The sequence below is a fragment of the Rhea americana genome, unplaced genomic scaffold, assembly GCF_003343005.1.
Source record: "Rhea americana isolate MKP2758 unplaced genomic scaffold, rheAme1 scaffold_64, whole genome shotgun sequence".
NCBI classification, from domain to species: domain Eukaryota; kingdom Metazoa; phylum Chordata; class Aves; order Rheiformes; family Rheidae; genus Rhea; species Rhea americana.
The window spans coordinates 1,264,922-1,288,111 of NW_028186801.1; the positions used below are offsets into that span (position 1 = coordinate 1,264,922).

General features: G+C 41.4%; 1 protein-coding gene across 2 annotated transcripts; it reads left to right on the top strand.

The window, feature by feature from the left end:
- The first annotated feature begins 29 nt into the window (after window positions 1–29).
- Window positions 30–21,905, top strand: E2F7 (E2F transcription factor 7). Of its 2 annotated transcripts, none has more exons than XM_085320496.1 (12): window positions 30–168; window positions 4,263–4,538; window positions 6,545–6,713; window positions 9,144–9,428; window positions 10,039–10,197; window positions 11,202–11,339; window positions 12,169–12,375; window positions 12,960–13,044; window positions 13,872–14,397; window positions 15,277–15,547; window positions 17,097–17,521; window positions 18,850–21,905. In XM_085320496.1, exons 1-12 carry the CDS (start codon window positions 76–78, stop codon window positions 19,024–19,026), a joined length of 2,811 nt encoding a protein of 936 aa, XP_085176622.1. In that variant the 5' UTR covers window positions 30–75; the 3' UTR covers window positions 19,027–21,905. The 2 variants fall into 2 exon arrangements, with proteins under 2 accessions (XP_085176622.1, XP_085176621.1); XM_085320495.1 differs by having other exon boundaries at window positions 66–168; window positions 12,169–12,363.
- The last annotated feature ends 1,285 nt before the right edge of the window (window positions 21,906–23,190 follow it).

Consider the following 23,190-nt stretch of genomic DNA (forward strand, 5'->3'; position numbering starts at 1 on the left):
CTTATTTATTTATTTAATTTTAAACGAGGTGGGTTAAAAAGCGCCTTCTCGCTTGCGCCGTGGCGCGCGTTGCAGATGGAGGCGAGCTGCTTGTCGCTGCGGGACCTGGCGGGCGGCCGGCCGGCGCGGCGGGGCCGGGCGGACGGGGCGGCAGAGGCGGCGCAGAAGGTGAGCGGGGCGCGGGCGTGCGGTGGTGGGTGGCGGGGATCCGCTGCCTGCCCTGGCCGTTAACGGCTGCCCGCGCGCCCGGCGGCAGGGAACGGCGCGGAGCTGGGGAAAGCCGCAGTCAGGCGACCAGTCCCCGGCGCTGGAGGCACGTTGTCCCTCGTCCCCTGTGCGAGGGGAGGCCGGAGGCCCCATCCTGGACCACGGAGGGCAAGTCCCGGCCGAGGCGGGTGGCACATCCCTCTTCCCCCGTCACACTCCCCTCACTCAGGGCAGCGTCGCTGGAGGTGCCCCAACACGACCAACCTCGGCTTGCCCAGCTCCTGCTGTACTGGCTTGTGGATCCAGAGCRAGGGATGAGGCTTCTCACCTGACTGCAGTTTGAGCTTAGAGGTGCCCCTGGCACTGCTATTGATGCTACAAGACAGTCCAGTGAAATCTGAGCTGGGTTACAGTTGTCAGTAAGCAGAGTGACTGCACTCTGGAATTATTCCCTAGGGAAACTGTCTAGCTTGCAGGTAATATATATGTATTGTAAATTGACTAGTTTGTTGCAAGCATCCCAGTAGCTAGTTTGGTAAGGAGGAGGTTTATATACAGACTTTCCCAGTCAGAAGTGAACTAATGCCAGGCTTTAAGTCACCTTAGGATAGATAGTCATGTTATTTAAGCATAGCAGGGGCTCATGGAGATGCCTGCTGTTTGCTTTCTGGCCAGGAAAAGCATAGCCTTATTAATACAGTTGTGTTCCCAAGCTGATAAACTGACCCGGGCTGCTCAGAGAGCAGCAAACCTGCCATTCCCCTCTAGCCCTGAGAGRGGATATTTAGGCTCAGGCATCTGTTGTTCAGCATTGCTTCTGAGCTAGACCCAATTCATGACCAGCCAGTCAAGCTGTTCATGCTTCCTCTGAGTCTACCCAAGATCACACAGCTTTATTTACTGTTGACACAACTCTTGTTCTTCCAAAGTTTCAGTTCCCGTTTACATGCCAAGTTCATTGGGCYAAACTCTCCTGTCCTCTTGTAAGCCATCTCTGCTTAAATCAAGATGGATCACTGCCTTTTTCCAGTTGCCCTTGCAGTGTAATGAGTAAGGAGTTGATAGAGCATTGAAGGCCACTGAAAAAACAGGGAAAAGAGAAGGAAAATGTAGACAAATTTAAGTTAATAGGCAGTTAATGACATTAAAGAAGAAATCCAGATTTGGAAGTTGATAGTAGATTTATGCTTCTGACAGTAATGGCACTACTTTTTCATTGCAATGTTTGCACAAACATGAAAATCTGAGGTAATAGAACTGCTAGTTATTCCAGCTGCCCTCATTACAATTCCATTAGTACCAACTGTAATGAACAAGAACATTACAGGAAGGTAGACTTTCTCCATTACAGATTAAATGTTGATTCACTGCCAAATGTGAAATTGCAAGAATATATTGAGTGCCAGTGCTATATGAACATAATTGCAGAAAGCACCGTGGCATCTAGATTGACCCATATTTGTCAYAGTGTAGTAAGTTATAACTGACTGTAAAACATACTTTTATATCCTCTCTCCTSTAGGAGACCATATGCAGAAGTTCTCTATCAGTGCTCAGAGCRAAATACTTTGATGCACTAACTTCATTCCCAAATTGAGTGCTATAGAATTGTTCCTAGTAAAAGCTTCCTTCCCTTAGTAATAAACCTGTTTCTTTTTTTCCAGCTAACTATACCCAATAAGGGGATATAGATACTTAAATAGGTGACTTCACGAATGTGAGCTAATTACAGCTGAATTACTGCAAATAAGCCAAGTTTTACTTAGCTTAGCAAAGTTCTTGCAGCAAATCTGCAGTAACTTCTTCAGGCAGCTATTCCATTTCTTACARTTGACTTTTGGCAGTGTAAAAAACCCAACATATATATAAAATATACTATCCAGTCTCAGAGTTATATTTTTAGAACAGCTCATTTTGAAAGAAATTTGGTAATCTTAGTCTGAGGAAGAAGARCTGGTTAGTTTGAGACCAACACCCAAGAAAATGCTAGACTGAAAAAARCAAGCAACTTTAAGCCTGGTTTGTATTTTAGGAGCACTTTGCTGTGATTGCAAAGGCTTCAGCTCTCAATTCCAGCAAGRTATAACCTTGCCTAGCTTTCTGTTCATATTCATCCCCTTCACTTTCTATCATATGCAATGATTCTAAGCTGCAGAAACTAAACCTATAAACCATTCAGAAATATTACCTGAAGTTTGAAGAATCACACAGAATGGCTGAGGTTGGAAGGGATCTCTGGAGATCATCTAGTCTAACCTCCCTGCTCAAAAGGGGTCACCTACACATCAGACAGGATTGCCTCCAGGCAGGTTTTGAATATCTCCAGAGAAGGAGACTCCACAACCCCTCTGGGCAACCTGTTTCAGGGCTCTGTCACTCACAGTAAAAAAATTCCTCCTCATTTAGCCAGAACTTCCTGTGTTTCAGTTTGTGCTCACTGCCTCTTGTCCTTTTGCTTGGCACCATTGAAAAGAGTCTGGCCCCATCCTCTTGACACCCTCCCTTAAGGTATTTGACAATAAGGACATTGATAAGATCCCCTCTGTCTTCGCTTCTCCAGACTAAACAAACCCAGCTCTTGCAGCCTTTCTTCCAGTCCTCTGATCTTCATAGCCCTACATTGAACTCTCTCCAGTAGCTCCATGTCTCTCTTGTTCTGGGGAGCCCAGAACTGGACACAGCACTCGAGATGAGGCCTCCCCAGGGCTGAGTAAAGGGGCAGGATCACCTCCCTCGACCTGCTGGCAACASTCTTCCTAATGCAGCCCAGGATACAATTGGCCTTCTTGGCCGCGAGGGCACATTGCTGGTTCGTGGTCAACTTGTTGTCCACCAGCATGCGCAGGTCCTTCTCCGCAGAGCTGCTTTCTAGCAGGTCAGCCCCCAGCCTGTACTGGTGCCTAGGGCTATTTCTCACCAGGTGCAGGACCCTGCACTTGTCCTTGCTCAACTTCATGAGGTTCCTCTCCACCCAATTGCCTTGTTTTCAGAATATTAAGGAGAATTTTAAGTGATAAGTAGACTACTAAGACTAAATATTGTCCTCCCTGGGCAAAAAGAAACAACACAGCTTTCTSCATGGGCATTTCTGCAGGTGATGCTCTATCCCCAGTCAAAGATACCTGTTCCAGTTCTCCGTATCTTGCAAAGAAAACTAGTATGGCATTCTGTCTTCTACTTCCTTTAGTCATCAGCCTGTTAGTGCAAATAGGAAGTCAATTCATGGAGTGAAGTAGTATCTCATGTTAAAAAAAAAAATCCGATCTCTGCTAATCAAAGAATACTATTGGTATTCTTTCTTAAAGCAGTCCGTTTAGATTAGCTGTTGACCTGTAATGAGAGTTCTTGCACTAAGAGGGAAGGGRTAAAGAAAGTAGCCTTCTTGTAGGACCCAAAGGTTAAAAAAAGTTTGATTGTAGGTAGAGACTGGAAGGAGTTCAGCTTCATTTAAAGAATAATAAAAATCAGGTAGTGAATCACCAGACTTCTCCTTTCTAGCAGYTCTTAGCTGTAGTCAAGGCATATTCTGAGGGAGATTTGTTTTTTTCTATTGCACTGAACAGCAAATAGTGCAGCTGAAAAGCTTGCTTCACTTGTAGATAAAGCTAAGTTCATTTTAGTCTGACCTTTTGTGACAGTGAGGTGGGTCCCCAGCACAGCATTTTGTTGGGGAGCTTTCTAAAAGCAGAACAGCATGTTTTCTTGTTATGTGCAATGTGACCAATGCGTTATTTCAGTTTCAATCCAATTTAGTGATTTATGCTTATGGGCAGTACTGGCTTATAACAACAGGTAGAATTTAAAAGCCTGATAGGCCACAATTTTGACTGCTTGCTCTGAGTCACAGAAACTGAAGTCAATCTCATGCACACTGCCTCCAGTACACTAGCATATAGAATATTTTACTGCTTCCAACAAAGGCAGAAGAGCTGTTCTAAATATAGCAGTGAATGCCAAGGCCTGAATCACTAAGATTACCTTCATAAGAGCAAAGAAATTGATCGTTGGACTGTTTTCTTTCCTGTTGTGTCTAAACAACCTTTTCTTTTTAATAGGAAAATATATTTGATCGATCCAGGATGGCCCCGAAGACTCCCATTAAAAATGAACCAGTTGACCTATCAAAGCAGAAAGGCTGCACCCCAGAAAGAAGTCCAATTACACCTGTTAAGCTCATTGACAGACCTCAACCTGACCCCTGGACCCCCACTGCTAACTTGAAGATGCTTGTTAGTGCTGCTAGCCCTGACATGAGGGACAGAGAAAAGAAGAAAGAGCTCTTYAGATGTATAGAAAACAGTGAGCAGAATGACATGTCTGATTGTTTACAGGTGAGACTCAGAACACAGTTACCTTGTATTTAGTCAGGATTCAGACCTCCGAGTGCCATTATGCTGATCAAGCTGAAGGGCTGTTTTTAGTGAATTGCTTTCATTTTAATAATGCCTCACTTTTCTTCCAACTGCCTTTTGCTCCCTGTGGAAAATTGTATATTCCCAAGGACAGTTGCCCACGCAGTACTAGCAGAGCAATAGGAATTTCAAAGACTAAAGGTAGCTGTCTTAAAAATAATGAGACATATCCTGAGAATCAGTGATCAGGAAGGAGGGAGAAGGAAGTAGAGCTTAGATGTGCAAGTTTCATCACCTTAAATACTTGTGAAGCTATTTTCCATCTGCATTAGAAAAAACTGCCATATCACTTCTAAACAGGCAAGCAACATTTTTAGCTATAGCATAACCACTTTCAAAAGCAATTAGATTACAGTGTGGGCATAGGTTTTTTCATTGTACTTTTGCACTCTTTGTGCACAACAGTCAAGCAAAGCAGTCAGTTAAACCATCACCTTCCTCCCAACCAGGTAGCACAGTCAAGTGTGCTGCCTTCCAGGAGGCAAGCAGTGGAGGGCTGGTTCCTGTTCTCACTTTAAGAAGTCCTCTTCCATTCCTAGGAATGCTGAAGAAGAATTCTCAGCTGTAATGAAGCATTATTACAGTTTTCTTCCCTTTTCTTTTGCTCCAACCACTGCTTTCCCTTTACTAAATTATTTCCCATAAAATATACTTCCCCAGTGATTACAGTAAAAGGAAGAGGGTTCTGGGGTCACCTTGCTGAGCAATGTCATTTGATAGGTACAGGTCATGTCTCTAAGTATAGGTTTTTTAGCATTTACAATGATTGTGATCTGGAGAATTCTCTGAAAATCATGATAAAGGAGCATACAGTTCTCTAAACACAATTCCTAATATAGCTTCATGGAAGTAAAAATACTTGGTGTTAAAGGTTAGTTATGTTACATTCTAAGTCAATTATAGTAAAAGTGCCTGCTAAGATCATGTAGCATTTTTAGGATAGCTACTATAAAGYGTTCATATATTTTTTTAGGTAATAAAGCTTAGACATAATTTTCTCCACAAAGAAAGTTAAYTTAGAAAAGACATGAAAATGTTATTGTAAAAATATGTAAACATTAAAAAACATTGATATATTTGTACCATATAAACCTCAAATAATTCAGTCAGAGCCATAGCCTGCTGCAAAGTTTCTTAATCTTAATCATTAAAGGACAGGTAAGGTTTTATAAGCAAGGGAACTTTGATTTCAACAGCTATTTTTCTTTAGTAGAKGAATTATTTTTTCTCTTTTCATACAGAAGCAAAGAACCAAATTACCAATGTAAAAAAGTCTCAGCCATTCTCATTTTCTGAGTGTAATATGATAAACATACCTCTTGACCTAATCCTGGCATCAGTTTTTAGCAGAGGTTGAAAGACCTTGTTCAGACAAAGCTCCCTTAAGTTAACAGCTTGACTTAATGGTGCCTTTTATAGTCTCTTAATTAGCATCACGCCCATCTTCTTAAAGCTACAGAGCCGCTTCAAAGGGCAGTTAAATTTACTGAAAGGGGTTTTGCAGGAAATCTTTGATGGTTTGTATGTCGTCTTCTGACTTATTAGCTCCAGAGATGTTCGAAGGAGTATTCTCCTCATTGTCTCAAAAAGAAATATTCTTTCTAAGTCRGATCTTACCATCTACCGGTTCTGGGTGTTTGGTCTTACCTGTTTTGTTTCCTGATGCAAAACATTAGCTTATGAGCTGGTAGATTAAGAGTTTTCCTGTAGACATCTCTTGTATTGGACACTTGATTAAAATGGGCTTGTCAGCTTAAGTGTGTCACCTGGGTGCTCTGTGCTTGTTAGCTTGTAAGAAGCCCATGGTTTTATTTCGTATTCGAAAGTCTGAGCTTGAATATTGCTAAYGTCTGAAATATGCCTCACTTGGCTACACCTTGCTTCTAAAGCTCTGCACTAAAGGGATAACATTTATTTTTTAACAGTATGATATGGTAGACGACAGCGCGGTTGATGAATTTGAAAAGCAGAGGCCCAGCAGAAAACAGAAAAGCTTAGGACTCTTGTGCCAAAAGTTTCTAGCTCGCTATCCAAGTTACCCATTGTCAACAGAAAAAACTACTATTTCTTTGGATGAAGTGGCTTCAATTCTTGGTATGTATATCTGCAAAAATGGGGTAACTCTGGTCATCTGGGGTACCTCTTACAGAAGGGCCTTTAAAAGACTATCCTCTTTACATAGTACATTCAGGGTCTGCATTTCCTTGGGTCTGGATGTTCTTCTAATCATATTAAGTAAGAGCTGGAAGTGCCTAATATCCTAAGTATCTTTGCTGCGTGATAAAGCTACCGTTTTGAAATCTGCTTTCTGATAGCACTTTTTACCACACAAGTCAGTTCTCCAGCTGTTTATGAACACTGATGCTTTCTTGAATTCTCAGTTTACTACACTCTRAAGTCCTCTTAAGTCCTCTAAAGGAGGACTTACAAAAAATAAATTGTGTCAGAACTGAAGGTTTGGGGAAATGATTACAAATTGTTTTTTTTYCTTCGCTTCAGTAATGTGCCTGACATTATACCTTCCAAGATCTATGTATCAAGGTTYTCTGACCTTAAATATTGTCTTGTGATGGGAGATTAGCAGGAGATGTGCTAGAATGGAATGAGAAAATGTGTTGTATTAAGGTATGGAGGAGGTATCAGGTAGCCTATTTTCTGGGTCTACTATTAGATTTGGTATTAGCTTAAGGGTTAAATATCTGAGAGAAGTAATAAAACTTGGGAGAGGGGAGTCAACCAGGTCACACCAATTAGATAAGAGCTCCTTAGAGAGGTTGTCCCTTAGATGGTGAAGATTTAACAAAATTGGACTTCAACTGAACAAACGCAAATGTATATCTAGATTTAGAACTCAGGCATTTAACCGAAAGCAGGTAGCAAGAATGAAATGTGTYTATTTTGGGAAGAAAGGGAACAGAGGGATGTCCCCTGTGGTTCTGGTAAGAAGCTTCTTGAAATACTTATGTAGGAGCCCTGGCAAATTAGAGAATGGGAGAGAATTCAGATAAAATAAATAGTTAACAATTCCCTTAAACAATAATTTGTTCTGTTAGACATTGCAGTTACTGCTTGTGTGTTTGCATGAGACCTTAGTGCTCCAAACTGGTGGAGCTGAGCACAAGTAGTACTGTATTCTATGTTGGGAGTGCCATTGCCTTGCTTTCYGTAAGACTAGAAATTTTGTTTTAAAACTCTACTCCTGAGGATTTTACCTGTCAGAAAAGCACATATTTACTCATCTCCCTTTGGTTTCCACTTCCTTGCTTGCCTGCACCCACTTCCTTCAAGGGCCACAAAATTACTTTTACTGTTCCTGTTCTGTGTAACAAGTGGTTGTAATGCAGCTTTTGCTACATATATGTAAGGCTGTAATCACTGAAGTCCTGGCTATGTAAAGATCACAGAAGGGGCTATGCTGCYGGTGTCTGAAGGACACCGGGATGTGTGTAGTGCTGTATATTTCTGGAGTATGTTTCACTCCAAGATCTCTATACACTTGGAAATACTTTTGAATTGTTTATTCTGATATCCATTTGAGGCTGGTAAGTATTATCCATATTTTCCAGATGGATAAACAGATACATCAAGGCCCTGCCTTCCCAAGAGGAGTCTTTCGGAACCTTCCTCCTTGACTAACACTTGTTCTGCTCAGCTGCTGTTAGCAGTTACAGGATTTCTGATGCAGATGGCTGCCACCAGYGCGTTGCATGCTGTGTCATTCTGCAAACAGCGCTGACCAACAAAACTAGGGACAGTGATCAGAGCCARCAACCTGTTCACATTCAGGCCCCAACCTTGCTCACAGCAGTCAGGCTGAACACTAACRGGGCATATCTCATAGGCTTCCTGTTGATGTCCTTGTGTAGACCCAGCCAGACACTGAGGACTTGTTTCTGCTTATTTTGGGAACAGGGGGCCTTACAGTCCACTGCTTTATACCTTGTGAAGCCTTTGACACACCTTCCCTTTGAACTTGCTAGTAACGAGTAACATTGCCATTGAAAATGCAAGGGCAGGACTGTGCTCCCACTGATTTCTATAGGAGTAGGCCACTGTGTCTACTCTATGTCAGTGCAAGACATGGACCTGTTCCTGCCCTCTATATGACACGTGCATGTGGACAGGTAGGGATATGACCTCTGAAGCTTTCTGAAAGGAAGGACTCAAGTGCTCTAGAAACCTTTGGAGAAGAGCTTGTAGTTATGCAGCCTGGGCAGGTGGAGCTGAGTAGACTACAGTTGGTTCTTCTAAAGGTAATGTAGATATTTTAAACCTAAGTTGTGATTTGGCTAGCAGCTAACAATATAGACAGAGTACCAGGCCATGGGGCTAGCTATGCACAAGCTGGTTCTTGTCATGCAAACTCAATTGTATCTAATGTAATGTGCCCAGGAGAACACTGTGAAAGATGCCTTGTGACACTCCATATATGAGAACAGCCTGTTCTCTGTTCAGCTCTTGCTGAAAAGCATGTTAAAACTACATGAGCTGCTACATCTCTTTTATTCTTCCCCCTTAAAACAGGGGTAGAGCGGAGACGAATCTACGATATAGTGAATGTTCTGGAGTCATTGCACTTGGTTAGCCGTGTGGCCAAGAACCAGTACTGTTGGCATGGCCGGCACAACCTAAGTCAAACTCTGAAAAGGCTTCAGGAAGCAGGAGAGCTGCAGTATGGAGAGCTAATGGCCTTCTTTCAACTCAAGGAGCAGGAACTGGACTATACATTTGGAGAAAGGAAAAARGAAATACTTCTGGATTCTCAAGACAGAGCACTGCTTGACTTTTCAGAACCCGATTGCAGCTCCGGTAAGATGACTAATGAGTGTAGTGTGATACACAGGCACAAGTCTCTCTCCAATTTACTGTGTGACTTCTCTTCCCCTTGCTTTGCTTTTAAATTAAAGAATAAATCTGCTGAGGAGACAGAACTCTTCCTTCTAGCCCTATCGTAGGTTTCAGAACAGACTTTCCTTCTATCCTCTGGACTAGCAGGAACTTTTGCCTAACACTCAAGTTCTTCATTTTCCCCTGCTCATAGCAGACAGTTAAGTGCTGTGTCCTGACAGAAGGCTCTATCTTCCATTTGTTCACTGTTTACATGTGGTCCATGTAATACATAGTGTGTTAGTATAAAGTCCATTGGAGTCACAAAATTACGGTGGCACAAAACTGTGTAATGTARCAGAATCAGCTTTGGAGTGTGACCTCCTAAATGCCATTTCTGTAAGCTTTAATTTTTATTGCCTTTTGAAGAGACTTCCGTCTGCTTTGTCAGTTACTTGCTGCCTCTCAAAAGATTTCTGCTTCCCAACAAGRAAATACGTTGCCCCTTTTATGTGTGAGAAACCTAATTACTACTTTTTTGGCCATGCTGGATGACATATGCTAAGAGGCTTGGGTATTGTTTGTAACACAGCATCTGCAAACAGCAGAAAGGACAAGTCATTGCGGATTATGAGCCAAAAGTTTGTCATGCTGTTCCTTGTCTCCAAGACCAAGATAGTCACTCTTGACATCGCAGCAAAGATACTGATAGAAGAAAGCCAGGATACAGTGGACCACAGCAAATTTAAAAGTAAGGACGGCTGTTGAGAAAGGAATCAATCAGTCAGTGAGTAAAAAAAAAAAAAAAAAAAAAAAACTGGGCATGTTGGGACTGACAGCAGTAGGTAACAGCTAGATGGGGTCAGGACTCTTTTGCTGAAATATTGTTTATTTTAATTGAAAATGCCAGGTTGTGAAAACTGACATTGGGCTGAGAAAGGGTCTGTTTGACAAATATCTTCAAGTTTTAATTTCAGAATTAAGAAAAATATGGGGAATGTGTTTTGAATTCTTTTTTTACTTTAACACCTTGTTTCCTGTAGCTTTCTGAATTATGTTTCAAAACTTATTGAAATACATTGCTTAATTTAGTTGAAAATCTTTTCTCTACAGAAATTTGTAGCTGGATGGCACATTCATTTTAGTTATTGGGGGTTGAGTATTTAGATCCCTTTAATRACATGGAAAAAACTAAGGAATACTAAATTGTTCTGGTATTTTTAAATAAAGTATTAGCACTTCAGTCATAAAATTCTACCTCAAATACTGGAGTGAGGAGTTCAGCTGAAAAATCTATTGGTATCCTGTCCAGTTCAAACATGTAATTCACTGGAGTCAGAGATTTTTCTAAGAGTGCTTCAWGTATAACATCACAGATGATCATCTGTGCAAATTTGTGAGTCTCTTGCATCCAGGTGCTTGTCTTTGCCCCTCAGGGGGTTTGCTGCCTTTTTGGGGTTAGCCGATCATGTAATCTATCCCTAATGCATTTCATCAAAATGAGGAAGGTTAGCATAAACCTGAGCAGCTAAGCTGGCAGATAATGAAGAAGCAGTGAGAAGCAGCTGGAAGTGGGAGCTAGCATGGCAGAGTACATAGGAGGTAGTCCATGAGAAGAGTCTGTGTCCCAATTTGGCTTAATTTCCTTCATCTATGAAATCAACAGCCATATTCTAGAATTAAATTATTTTGTAAATATGTATTATATACATTGTAAATGTGACTGTCTTGGCTATTTCTATCCTTTTTTGTTAGCAAAGGTACGAAGACTGTATGATATCGCCAATGTTCTCACCAGCCTAGRCTTGATAAAGAAAGTCCATGTCACGGAGGAACGGGGGCGCAAGCCAGCCTTCAAGTGGATTGGGCCTGTGGAATTCAGAGGAAAGATGGGTAACTTGTGTAGCAGAGTCTTTTCYTTCTGTTTTGACACTCCCTTCTAAATTTTAAAGAGTGATTTTTTCCGTGTGTAAAGAATGACGCAGCATTCACTATTTGTAGTACCCCTGCCCTGTGATTATTAACRGCTTGCCAGCTTAGAATTTGCCTTTATTAGACTATACCCTCAAAGACTGGGGCTACTAAGGGTAGGGCCTTGTTAGTATTTTACACTGGCTTATATRACTGTATAAAATGTAAAACAATGAAATGTCATGCCTACATCTCCAAATTTAGATCCATATATTAGCTCTTCTGGGCTTCAAAATCTCAGTAATTCTCTCCTGACTAGACAGTGAATGGTTTTCTCTGTAAGGGGAAGTACCAAAGTAAAACAGGACTGCTTCATTCACATGTTCCCTAATACAGAAGATATATCTGTAAAGAAAAAGGAGGTTGGTCAGAGCATCTTTGTTATTGCTGATTCTTRCCTAGAAGCCAGTGCAAAGGAGAGCGCTTTTGCTATGTATTTTCTAATAGGAGTGGACCAGTCCTAGRACCAGGTAAAGGTAAAGGATATTGTTAATATCATCTTTGTCCCCCTTTCCTTCTGGGTTCCCACACTAGAGTACAGACACTGTCTGGGACTGCCACAGAATGGAAAGGAGAGAAGCCTTTATCTTGTCTTCTCCTGCTTATGGAGCTTAGGCCTACTTCAGTGTTGTRGGGTTTGAGATGCCTTAGAGGTTCTCTCTTCTCTCGTGTCCAAGTTCAGTAACATGGAAGAAGCCTAAAAGATGAGCTGTGTTCTCTGATTGACTTGTACAAAATTATATACCTTCAGGTGATCCAAGAGGGCATAGCCCAACACCTGATCATCTACCAGAGAGGCAGAGGGAAGCCTGTGCCCCATATCAGACCTGTGCCAATGGAAAGCAAAGATTCACATGTCACACTTCATTTAATGATGCAGAGCCTTGTGAAGGGACCAAAAGGAAGGTCATTTCTGAGCCTAACAGCCCACGTCAAGAGAAGCAAGGTAACTACCAAGGTAAYATGTTCTTCTGTATCCCACTGGATCTGCACAAATGTGAGGCCACCAACTTCAGGCTGTTGATGGAGTGAATCAGCCTGATTAAATATGTGAATTAGCCTTAGGAGGTGCCTGTATTTCCTGGAAGATGACATTTCTAATTTGGACCCCTCAGTGAAGTACTTAGATGAGATACATCTGGATCTCACTGCCTTGAATCCACAATTTGTTTTCCGATAAATGATACTACTGCAGCTGTAGTATCATTTCTTCTGTTAGAATTTGGCATAGGTAAAGAAGGATTCTTTAGAAAAGCTTGCTTTATTTTATGGTCCCTAATACAGTGGAATTTACTGTAACAATCTAATGGATAGCTCTTAACAATGATAACCCAAATACAGGTTCTTTCACAGTTCCCTGCTGAGCATCTCTCTGGAAGAAGTAAGAGCTGAGAGCTTGCAAGTTCTGACTGTAGGTGATTAGTGGATGTTATAAAAATGTGCCAGGATAACAAAATTATATCCATTATTTTATATGACAGGTGTCAAAATATGCTTGGTAAAGTTGCCTGTAATTAATTGAATACTCCTTTGTTCTTTCAGCTTGTATTGTGAATTCAGATGAATATTGTTCCAAAATGGTAGATCTAGCTACTGTCTGTAGACAGAAACTAGAAGAAGATATTGGGTAAGTTGGTCTACAAAGCTCCTATCCAGTTTCAACTTGGTGCTTGTCATGTTTGGGTCAAGGCTAGATTACATTGATGGAAGTGAGACTGACAAACCCCAGAGTCCCATTATTACTATATTAGTTCTGATAGGTCTCAGCATGGCATTTGTTTTCTGTGGAAGATTTATTCTAACATGCAAAAAGTTTTAATACAGAACAAATTAAGTTTATAAGCTGATCCACCTCCGAACTAAACTCCTTTGTACCCCTTACTGTGCTGTCAGACTGTAGACCAGTTTTACTGCTCTGATAATTAAAAACTTTTTTTCTATTTGACAGCTTAAGCTTACTCACAGGCAGTTTATACCAACCTGTACTGGTACAACTGCTGTCCTTTAGCTTCAGTAGTTGTTCTTCATCTCAGATGTGTTTATGTAGGAGACAGGGATGCCCTTTAACCTGTTGTTTAGATATGCTGAACAAATCTTTCCCTGGAAGAGCCCTCTATCATATTACTGGGTCTTCTTTATATTTACCTAATCTGAATTAATCTGCGGGTGCCAGTCATACTTCCCTGGTGCCCCTTTCTACTCCAGTCAAGTGCAACTGAAAGCACTAAATCATAGTTCTGCCAAAAATTGGTGAGTCTGCTTCTATGTAATTTGACATAATAAAAAATGACCCTCCCTGTAAAATGTTTAAAATTAGGTTTTATTTGGGTATTTTCCACACTTATGCCCATAAATGTACCTGTTTGATTTTAAAGATGATACATGGGTTTACCTTTGAACTGAATTTGTTTGCTTCCTTTCCTTACTTTTTTTTTTTTTTTTTCCTTTCTTTAGGAATAAAGCTTGTGCCACGGAAACAATCTTAAATTCAGGAAGGAACCCAAGCATAAACTCTCCTTTCTCCCTTCTTCCAGTTCCAAGGGACTCTGATTTTTGCCTTAAACCTTTGCCTCACACATTATTCCCTGTGGTTCAATCAGATGTGCCGTGCCTCTCGCTGCCTAATGGAGTCAGCAGCCAAGCTCTACATCTTCCTGCTCCAGCAGTCTCCAAAACAGAAAATGGAAAACCTACCCTGCTCCCCAACCAACCYTTCTTGTACTTCCCCTCTTCATCCCTTTTTATGTTATGTGGCAGTCTTCAGGAAAATGTTTTGAGAGAGAACCACCCTGTTGAAGGAGATGTTAGGGAGTGGGTCTCACCCCTAAAAGCAGAGGGTGCTGTATCTCCAGTTAACTCCCAGAAACGCAGCTCCCACGAGTGCACATCACCCTCTGCCCCTATGGACAATGAAGAGCCTGTTGCTAAAAAGCAGACTGTGGAACAGAGCGATGTCCCTCTCTYGCTTGTAGTACCCAAGGTAAAGAATGAATTGCATTAGTAGTTGGGCTTCTTATTAGTGAGGAGAAACTTTTACCCAAGATGGTATTTTCTCAAGTGAAAACTCATTGCACCACTCTTGTTACAGATACAAATGCTACCTCCCACATGTTAAGAAAATTACAAGGGTACTGTGTCAGGAAGTACAAGTATTAATTGGAAGATGTTTTTATACTTGCAGAGGAAAGTGGACTATGATTGCTTTGCATAGTGAAGTGATGCTCAGCTGTTCTTTGGAATCAATGTCTTGATCATTGTCTTCAACAGAACAGCCTGCCAGATGGGAAGAAATCAATGTGAATATTCTTCCTCATCTTCCCCTGTTAGCTGGGTCTTTCCCAGACAGTAGCAGCATTGCTTATTCCACTGAACTACGGAGAATGTGTTTTGTGCCTTTTCCCTACTCTCCAGCCTCAGTTTCCGCCCCCAGCCTAGTATTGCCCACAGTAGACTGGTGAGAGACAGTGTAATGGGGGAGAGTAAGTGCATCTTGCCACATTCTCTTAACTGCTGAAATAAGGATCAGACTGGAGCTTGTATCAGTAAGCCATTTAAAACAGGAGGTTTTTCTTATCAATAAAAAGAAATTAATCCCCCAGCTCAAGTATTTCTAAAGAATCTAATGTTTCCCAATATTGAAAGTGAACTAGAGCCCTGGGCACAGAGTTCAAGCATCAGTAAAATTGTTCTTCAGACCCTCAAAACAAGACTTTTTAACTCACTGACTGGCTGGTCAGAGCTCTTGTGCTGCCCCTTTGCACAGGTGCATGCTTCACTCTAGCTGAGGAAGGTATATGAAAGACATAATCCTTTGTTACTTCAATCTGGACTTCTCGTTTCCTGTTTTGTTCTTGCTTAGAAGCCCTTTGAGTTACCTGAGGCAGAATCTACCCTGGGAAGTGGCTGTACATCTGCTGTGCATCTAGAAGCTATGCATCTTGACCTCACAACTCCTGCTGCACCAGAGGCTGCAGACAAGGAGGCTACTAAGTCTTTAGATTCTCAGGAGCAAGAAAAACCATTTCAGAATAAACACTCCGAAGAACCCTCTCCAGGAAAAGAGCACATCTCTAAAGAAAATACCAATCAACACTTCCTACCACAATATCTCTATGTTCAGCCTGCTGCAGGTAAGGACAGCCATCAGATCTAGAGCCACTCAGACTTCTGCGTCTGTTCACTGAACTATTCAAACAGGGACACCTACAGATAGGCCCATAAGCCTATATTTGGGGACGTTACAAAAAGTGTCAGCAGGTCTCTAGCAATTTAATAATCCTGCATACTCTCGACTCCACATGAACTATTGTCTCCTCTAAAAAATATGGCATTTTTTTTGAGGTATCCAGATGTTGATAWGGGTGAATAATTGGATTTCATATGTTTGAATTATGTGCTCTGCCCTTTTCAGTTTCAGTGTATCAGTGTGTTTCTGAATTTTTGCTGCTTTTTTTGGAGGGAGGGGGGACACTTAGAGCCATTTGGTTGGGGAGAGAGACTGAAATCAGCCCTACAAAGTGTGAATTGTTACCCACATTTCATATAAGGGCTTGGGGACTTAAATTACAAAGTTTAGCATTTTGGCATCACAATATAGCACACTGCTGCAGCCTGAGGTTTTATAGCTCCATACCCTAACAGCACCTGCTTGCAAGTTTTCAAGAGAACTGTTGCTTGGGAAACAGTGTCTACCCTTAGTGCTACTCCATGGTGTTACTCAGCACCTATGTGGCATCTGAAACTGAGGGCTAGTCTAGGCTTGTCAGGCAGCCAGAAGAGTGTAACAACATTCCCACAGGAGTGAATTTACTGTTACCACAAGCTTTATACTTTTCCTAGCCTGTGCATGATCTGGATAACACCAGAAAAACTGAAGCACAGCAGTATAGCTGAGCCTGCTGGTGGGCACAGTGGGGATGAGGGGTAAGCAGCTGAACATGCTGCAAGAGGATTTCATGTCCACTGTTTTTTTGTGACTGTGTTTGTGTGGAGTGGAAGATTGTATTGTGGGAACAGAGTACATGCTGCAGATTGCCATGGCTACTGCTTTAGCATTTGATTCCCTTGTGGCACGGAGTCAACTAAAGCTAAGTAGGGTCTATGGGATTTTAGTTATGTGAAGCAGCTTACAGGATGGAGACTCTCAATTTGAAGAAGCTGATCTTGGTGTTTTGTAAGGTCAGGCAAACTGGGAACCAGTGCAGCTCTAGGGCGAGATTCTAGTATTTCCTCTCAGGAAAATGAGTGTCTGTGGGGCATATCTTCATGGGGTTTTTATGTTTTGTTTTTCTTATTTTAAAGCTATGTATATGTTTTCATATAGCTGAGGGTATGATTCTTGTTAATAAAAAAAGTGTTTGTTTAACCAAAACATAATTTTTAACTAAAGTTTAGAAGCATAACACATCAAGAGGTGACTGGTACTTAATAAGAACAAAGTAAATGGATGCAGACCTAGAGAACAGGCAGCAGGGGAAGAGATGGAGGTAGGTAAGAAAAGGGAGCCTGACTGAACAGATCAAAAGCAAACACTTGTTTGTTACTTAGCACAGTTTTGTTTCTTCCTGGGCAGCCTTTCTTTGTTGTTATCTCTGTCTCCTGTTCTAGATGAAGTTGTAATAGCTTAATTCCAATTTGTCAACTGTATTAATGCCTTATTTTTTTCTCTCTTTGATTTAGGATTAAGCAGTTTTAATTTCCTGTTCTCTGCAAACCAAGCCCCTGGTGCTGTTGGCCTGGCTGCGAGCCAGTTACCTTCTCTGAGTGTCCCCTGTGTTGTGGTGCCGTCAGCAGCCTTGGCTTCCTTCCCGCTTGTCTGTTCTCCTGCAATTCCAAGCTCTCTTTCTCCAGTTCCCGATGGTTCCTTCTCAGCTGCTGCCTCCATGAATTTCACTATGTCTGGCCTGGCATCAACAACGCCTGTTTTCATAGGCACCACGGCAATGGTTTCTCCAAAGGCCTCACATTCACCTTCAGCAGATCCCCAGCAACCAGCTCACCCTACTGTGCCCCTGAGTCCTGTACTAGCAAGGTCTTGCAGTACTGTTAAACTGGACTCCTCTGTGTACATGGGGCATCCTGTGACTCTTTTGAAACTGCAGCAGGTAAGTAATAAAAAAGGTGACTGAGTGACAAGAAAATAACAGTGCCAAGCTATTGAGACTGGAGGAAGCTTGTGGTGCAGGCTAGTGTCTGTGTGTCAGAGTGACAGGCTGGGAGCTGGTGTCTTCTACTTAATCTACATGTCCATCTGGAGTGGTGGGAGCACTTGCAGTAGCATTAAATACATGGCATGGTAACAGATAAACATATTTAGCACTGAACAATAAAGTGGTGGATTTTAAAATCTTACAGGAATAGAGGAAAAAATGAGTTGCAAGGTTTTTTCCACAGAAATCTTGAGTCAAATTTTTTCCCCCTGTGATCTGATATTGCCATTAGAAACATATTATACAATGGCTACAGAAACACATTTAGATGGACAGGAGGATTATTTGTCATAATTCAGGAGTCAGCTGCCTGAAAAAGTGTCTTAGTGTACTGGCTAACCTAATCCCTGCTTTGCTCTCTGTTCACTAAATAGTGGAATATTTAATGACTATATGAGATAGGAACTGGGGAAAAACACAGATTTTGGTATATTGTTGATCTTTTTTTATAAAGATGTTTTCATAAATCTATATAGAGACTTTCTGAGTAAAATAATTGGCGAAAGAAATTAAAAAGCGGAGAAGGTTTCATTTATCTGAAGTGCAATGAATGATATGAAACCATCCTGTCAKTCAATATGTTACCTAGGTCTTCACAACTATTAGCAGGGCCATTTTAGCACTGCTTTAGCTTAAATTCTTAAGTTTCTGATATCTTTTCCTGTTGTCTAATGCAATGACAAATAGATTTGGCTTTTAGAAGCTTTATGAATTTTGTTTGGTTTATCCTGTTCAAGCTTTAGAAGAAGGCTGTAACAGAGACTCAGTGGCAGCCAATCTGGTTACATGTTGTTAGAGGTTACAGTAGAGTGGCACTTAAAACAGAAGTGGCCTGGGTTTAGGAGACTAATTTTAGACCTGTTTTGATGCTAAGAAATAATCAAAGTAAGTAAAACATCAAGGAGGGAAAAGAGCCCTTTAAGCTGAAGGACAAGATTGGCACAGGAATGAATGASTATGAACTAGTCATGAATACATTTAAGCTGGAAATGAGATGGAGGCTTTCAGCTTCACAGCGGTGAGGTATTGGCAGACAGCTTCAGAACAAAAAGCAGGGGCAAAGCCTGTAGCTTTTCATGGGAAGCTTCTGAACCAATTGTGTGACATGGTGCCTTGTAGCAGGKCAGAGGGCTTAATGTCTACAAACTCTATTCCATTTGCATGTTTGCACGTAAACTTTGATAAAGCACTACTGAATCACTTTGTTTTTGTTTCACAAATAGCCTTTGTCAGCTCCCCTCACTCCTAAGAGCATTCGTCCTGCACATCATGAGGCATTTTTCAAAACTCCTGGAAGCCTTGGAGACCCTGTTGCATGGAAAAAAAATGAAGGCAACCAGACCAGAAATGCCAGCTCTGTGCAGAGGAGACTAGAAATCTCTAGTACCAGCACTGACTAACTCCGTTCATTGAAAAGGCAGATTGTCCTAGGACTCTGTATCTATTAAAAAAGAACAAGCAAACTCTTAACCAAACAAGAGGAGCACATTAAAATGACATCCCTTTTGGCATATTTCCCTGCTGTCTGTTCACCCACTAGGTCTATTAACCTTTTTCACAAGTGATCCTCACTACTGAATACCTTTTACTTAGTTGTTCCTTTGGTACTGATTTGAATTCAGATGCTGTGCTTTGCACAGCCTTGTGGGCATCAAATTGTATTTGTGGTTTTAATTTGGACAGCTGTGAGGAGATTCAAACAGATTTCCTTACAGTCCCCATGGGTTCTTTATTCATGTTTGTAAGTGAGCTGTCAAGCACTTATCTGGGTGAGCATTTTTTAACTCTGCTTACCCTGAGTAAATCTGTAGTGAAAATGATAACCTCCTGCAGTTACAAGAACAACTATTTCCTTGGTTCCAATCTGTCAAATCCTGCCTCAGCAGTGCAGCCTCTTGCTATTTATTTTGTACGTTGGAGTGGGATTTAGTGCAAAAAAAAGTTTTTTGCAGCTTCAGAATAACAGATTTTCTCAGGCTGTGATTACTTGAATATCAGTTGGTTGTTGTACTATTTGCCCAGCACTTGTGGTTATGAAAACTTAATACTAACACACTATGATTGAATGTATACATGTGAAAAATATTAAGACCAAAATAACTGTGAATTTTAACATTTTTATAGTTGTTTTAATGAACTGTAATAGTACTTGTTTTTTTCCTCTTACTCTGAGCAAAAAGTACAAGTTAGATGTAAAAAAATCCAAAATCCAATTCCTAAATAAGTTTGACAAAGTAATTTGAGAGTGGCAAGCCACTGAGAGGTCTATGCTAAGATTTCATTTCGCATTAAATGTATAGTCTAGACTTTATGGCCAAAGAGCACTGATAAATCATTAACCACATGATTAAGTTAAATTTCTAGTGGTCTACTTAAGTGCCTAAGTGTTCACCTATGGGAATTTCACCAACTCATTTGAGTGTACTTGGAAAACAAGAGAGGTGTTGTCTTTCAATGCATACCTATCAAAACTGTCAAAAGAGGCTGAAAAAGAAGCTCTAAATTTTGGAATTATAGGAGAAAATAGCCTGTATTTGTAGTGAGAAAATGAGGAGGAAGAAAGGGATATATAACACCAAGTTTTGAGAATCCTTAAATAATGGATGGAACTCTATGTTTTTASAATATAATGTTAAGGATTAATGCTGACCTTGGATGTGTTTTCACTGGTGTAGCAGACTTCAGTTATATTTGTGCAGTCCCCTTTGATTTAAAAAGAAAAAAAAAGGAAAGATTTTGCTGTTGATGACAYGTTGCTTTGGGTTTTTAGTAAACATAGGGCTATAGTTGGCAAGAGCTTTGTATTGACTGGTATTGGTTTTCAAAGGGTAGTCTGACGTGCTACTTCACTGGTCTTGAGAGGCTAGGACTTTTTTGGGGAGTTGGGGGTTTGAGGGTTTTTTATTTTTATAATGAAATGTATTATGAAAATGGAAGTTAAGAAATAATTTTAGTGAAACTGGGAGCTTGAGTAATGTGGCCTTATGTTAGAATCGACCAATAACAGCCTTATAAAGAGGACTGGATAGCCCTCACTGAAAGAAAATCTCTGCAGTAGAATTATCATAGGAAAATTCAGGAGTGGTAAAAATAAATCTCCAGACTGCTAAATTTAAAGACTTTTTTTACTAAAAAAGRAAAAAAGAAAGAAAAATACACTACAGTTGTGAAAGTTTACAATTACTTCTTCTGAATCATTTCTTCTTATACACCCACTTTAAAAAATAATTTCACTTCAAAAAGCTGTGTAATTGGCATAGTGGTAGTGCTGCCAATGCACTTCTAGCATACRTTGGTTTCTGTCCTGGCTAGAAACAGGCTGCTGAGGTTCCAGATTGCAGGTACATTCTCCAAACCCTTTCTCTTCTCTCTAGTATGGGCAACCTTTTAGTGAAATGGCGGTTGGGAGAAAAGAGGGTTTGAGCTAAGTAATGACTCTTTGCTCTAGCGAAGGCATCATTGCAAAAACTGCCTTGCTCTGTCAGGAAAGTTATTCTGGTCCATAACTAACCTAACTATACTTGAGAATGAAAGGACTGAAAATATATCTTCAGTTTCTGATTTTCGCTTGCAGTTCTGAGTTTCTGTAAATACAGTGGGTCTGCTCTCAGCTACACCAAGGTAAATCAGGAGCGACTCCCTCACAATCAGTGCTGTCAGATGGGTCACGGTTGTGAAAGCGGATTTACGCCTGCGAGAAGGGGGTTAACACACTCTTGTGTTTCTGTCAGTGCAAAATTCTCACTGACGTAGATGGGGCTGGGGGGAAGGAGCGGGACCACCGCAGCGTTCAGGTGACATCGGTAGTTAGCAGCGCTACTGGCAGTGCTTGAGCTGCTAAACCAGACTGGTGAGGGGAAGGGGCTGGTTGTCAAGAGGGAATGCGTTTACATTTTCTATCTTTGCCTTCACTAAAAACTAAGAGTTAAAATAAACTAATAACAATTCATCAGCAAAATAGCTTTGGAAAAGCAGAATTTGTATTTGCACTGAGGAAAAGTGCGTACCCATGATGTTCTGCAGGGTTTGTGAAACCTTTCTGTTCCAAAACAGGTGTTGAGGAAGGTAAGTGTATAACTTATACTTGAATCTACCTGCCACGTTTACATTTCTGATTATCTTTTGTAAATTGGTGCTATTTCTGTATTTAAAAAGCTGTATTTTTAATGTAAAGCTGCTTCCTGTTTGTATCTTTGCACTGCTAGTTTAATATAGATATTAATTTTATTGCTGCTTATAACTGTTCTTCAATGATTAGATATCCTGCTTTTTCTGCTCTCTAGTAATCTTTTTAGCTGTTTGCATATAACTTTACTCCAATCATACTGTTGAGTTGAATTTTTTTAATACTACCTTTTAGCAAAATATTAACTCTTATTGAATAAAAATGAAACTAAAAACAAAACTGAAAGACAGAGACTTTTTTTCTCCTCCTGTATGGATAGGAGAGTGACCTTTGAAAGAAATGCCTGTCCACCACACATTCAAACTGACAGYCACTGCTAAATCTGAACAGTGGATAAATACGAGAGAACTACGTATTACCTCAGCACTTTCCACATTTGGCTATTTTACTTAGCACAAGCAAAATTGACATTCCAACTGTTGCAGGCAGCATAAACTGTCTCTTAAAATCCCAGGTCTGGCTAGGAGAATACCTGACCCAAAACCATGCCAGATGATCCCAGGTTGTGCTTCCTTCCATAACCTGCAGCACATATTCTGGATGAGGCTTCAGTAATGCAGAAGCTTTATCAGATTGTCCAAACGTAGACCTGGGGACTGCTCTGGGAGCGTGCACCTGGGTTAGAGCCACCTGAGTGCTTCCCTGATGTGGCCCAAACTCACCTCATGCACATAGTTTTCCCAGCTGTTCATACCACTAATGGGCTGGTGGACATCTGAGACAACCTGAAATTTAAATACTCTGCCAGTGAGCTCTCTYGTCACTGACCAATTTCTGTCCATGTTTAGGAGAGTCTTGGCAGAAGGAGGGACTGGAACTGGGCTGTCTGTATGGGACCTTCCTTACCAGCAGGCACTGGTTGTTCAGTGGGAGGGGAAGGTCCCTCCCGTCTTCCCAGGAAACGGAACGGAGACTGGGAGGCGGTGGGCTGTGCCCCCTTGTGCAAGCCCACAGCCCAAGCCACACGCTGCCAAGCGCTGGGGTTTGCAGCACAGCCTGCATCGCTGCACACCCCGGTGCCCGCCAGGTGCTCATGCAGAGGGCCAACAACCAAAATGAACAAAAATGGTCTCTAAAGCCCTGTTTGGCGCAAGACAAAAAGCAACGCTACCAAGGTGCTTAGGAACCATGCTTCATTCATCATGCTTGTTCTAATTGCTGGTTTGTTTTATTATTATAAATGAGGACATTTTCTTTTAATTGCCGTTGATTAAAAACACACGCCCTTGCCCCCATTCAGCAGGCTGGGGTTGACCTGACTGTTGCTGGTGCTGCTTCCCATCTTACGGGGTGGCTAAAGGAAGCTCCCGTGGGCAGCAGGGGCAGGTTGGCCTGTCCCACCACTGTTGGCCCTGCCCCACTGCCCTGGGGCCCTGCC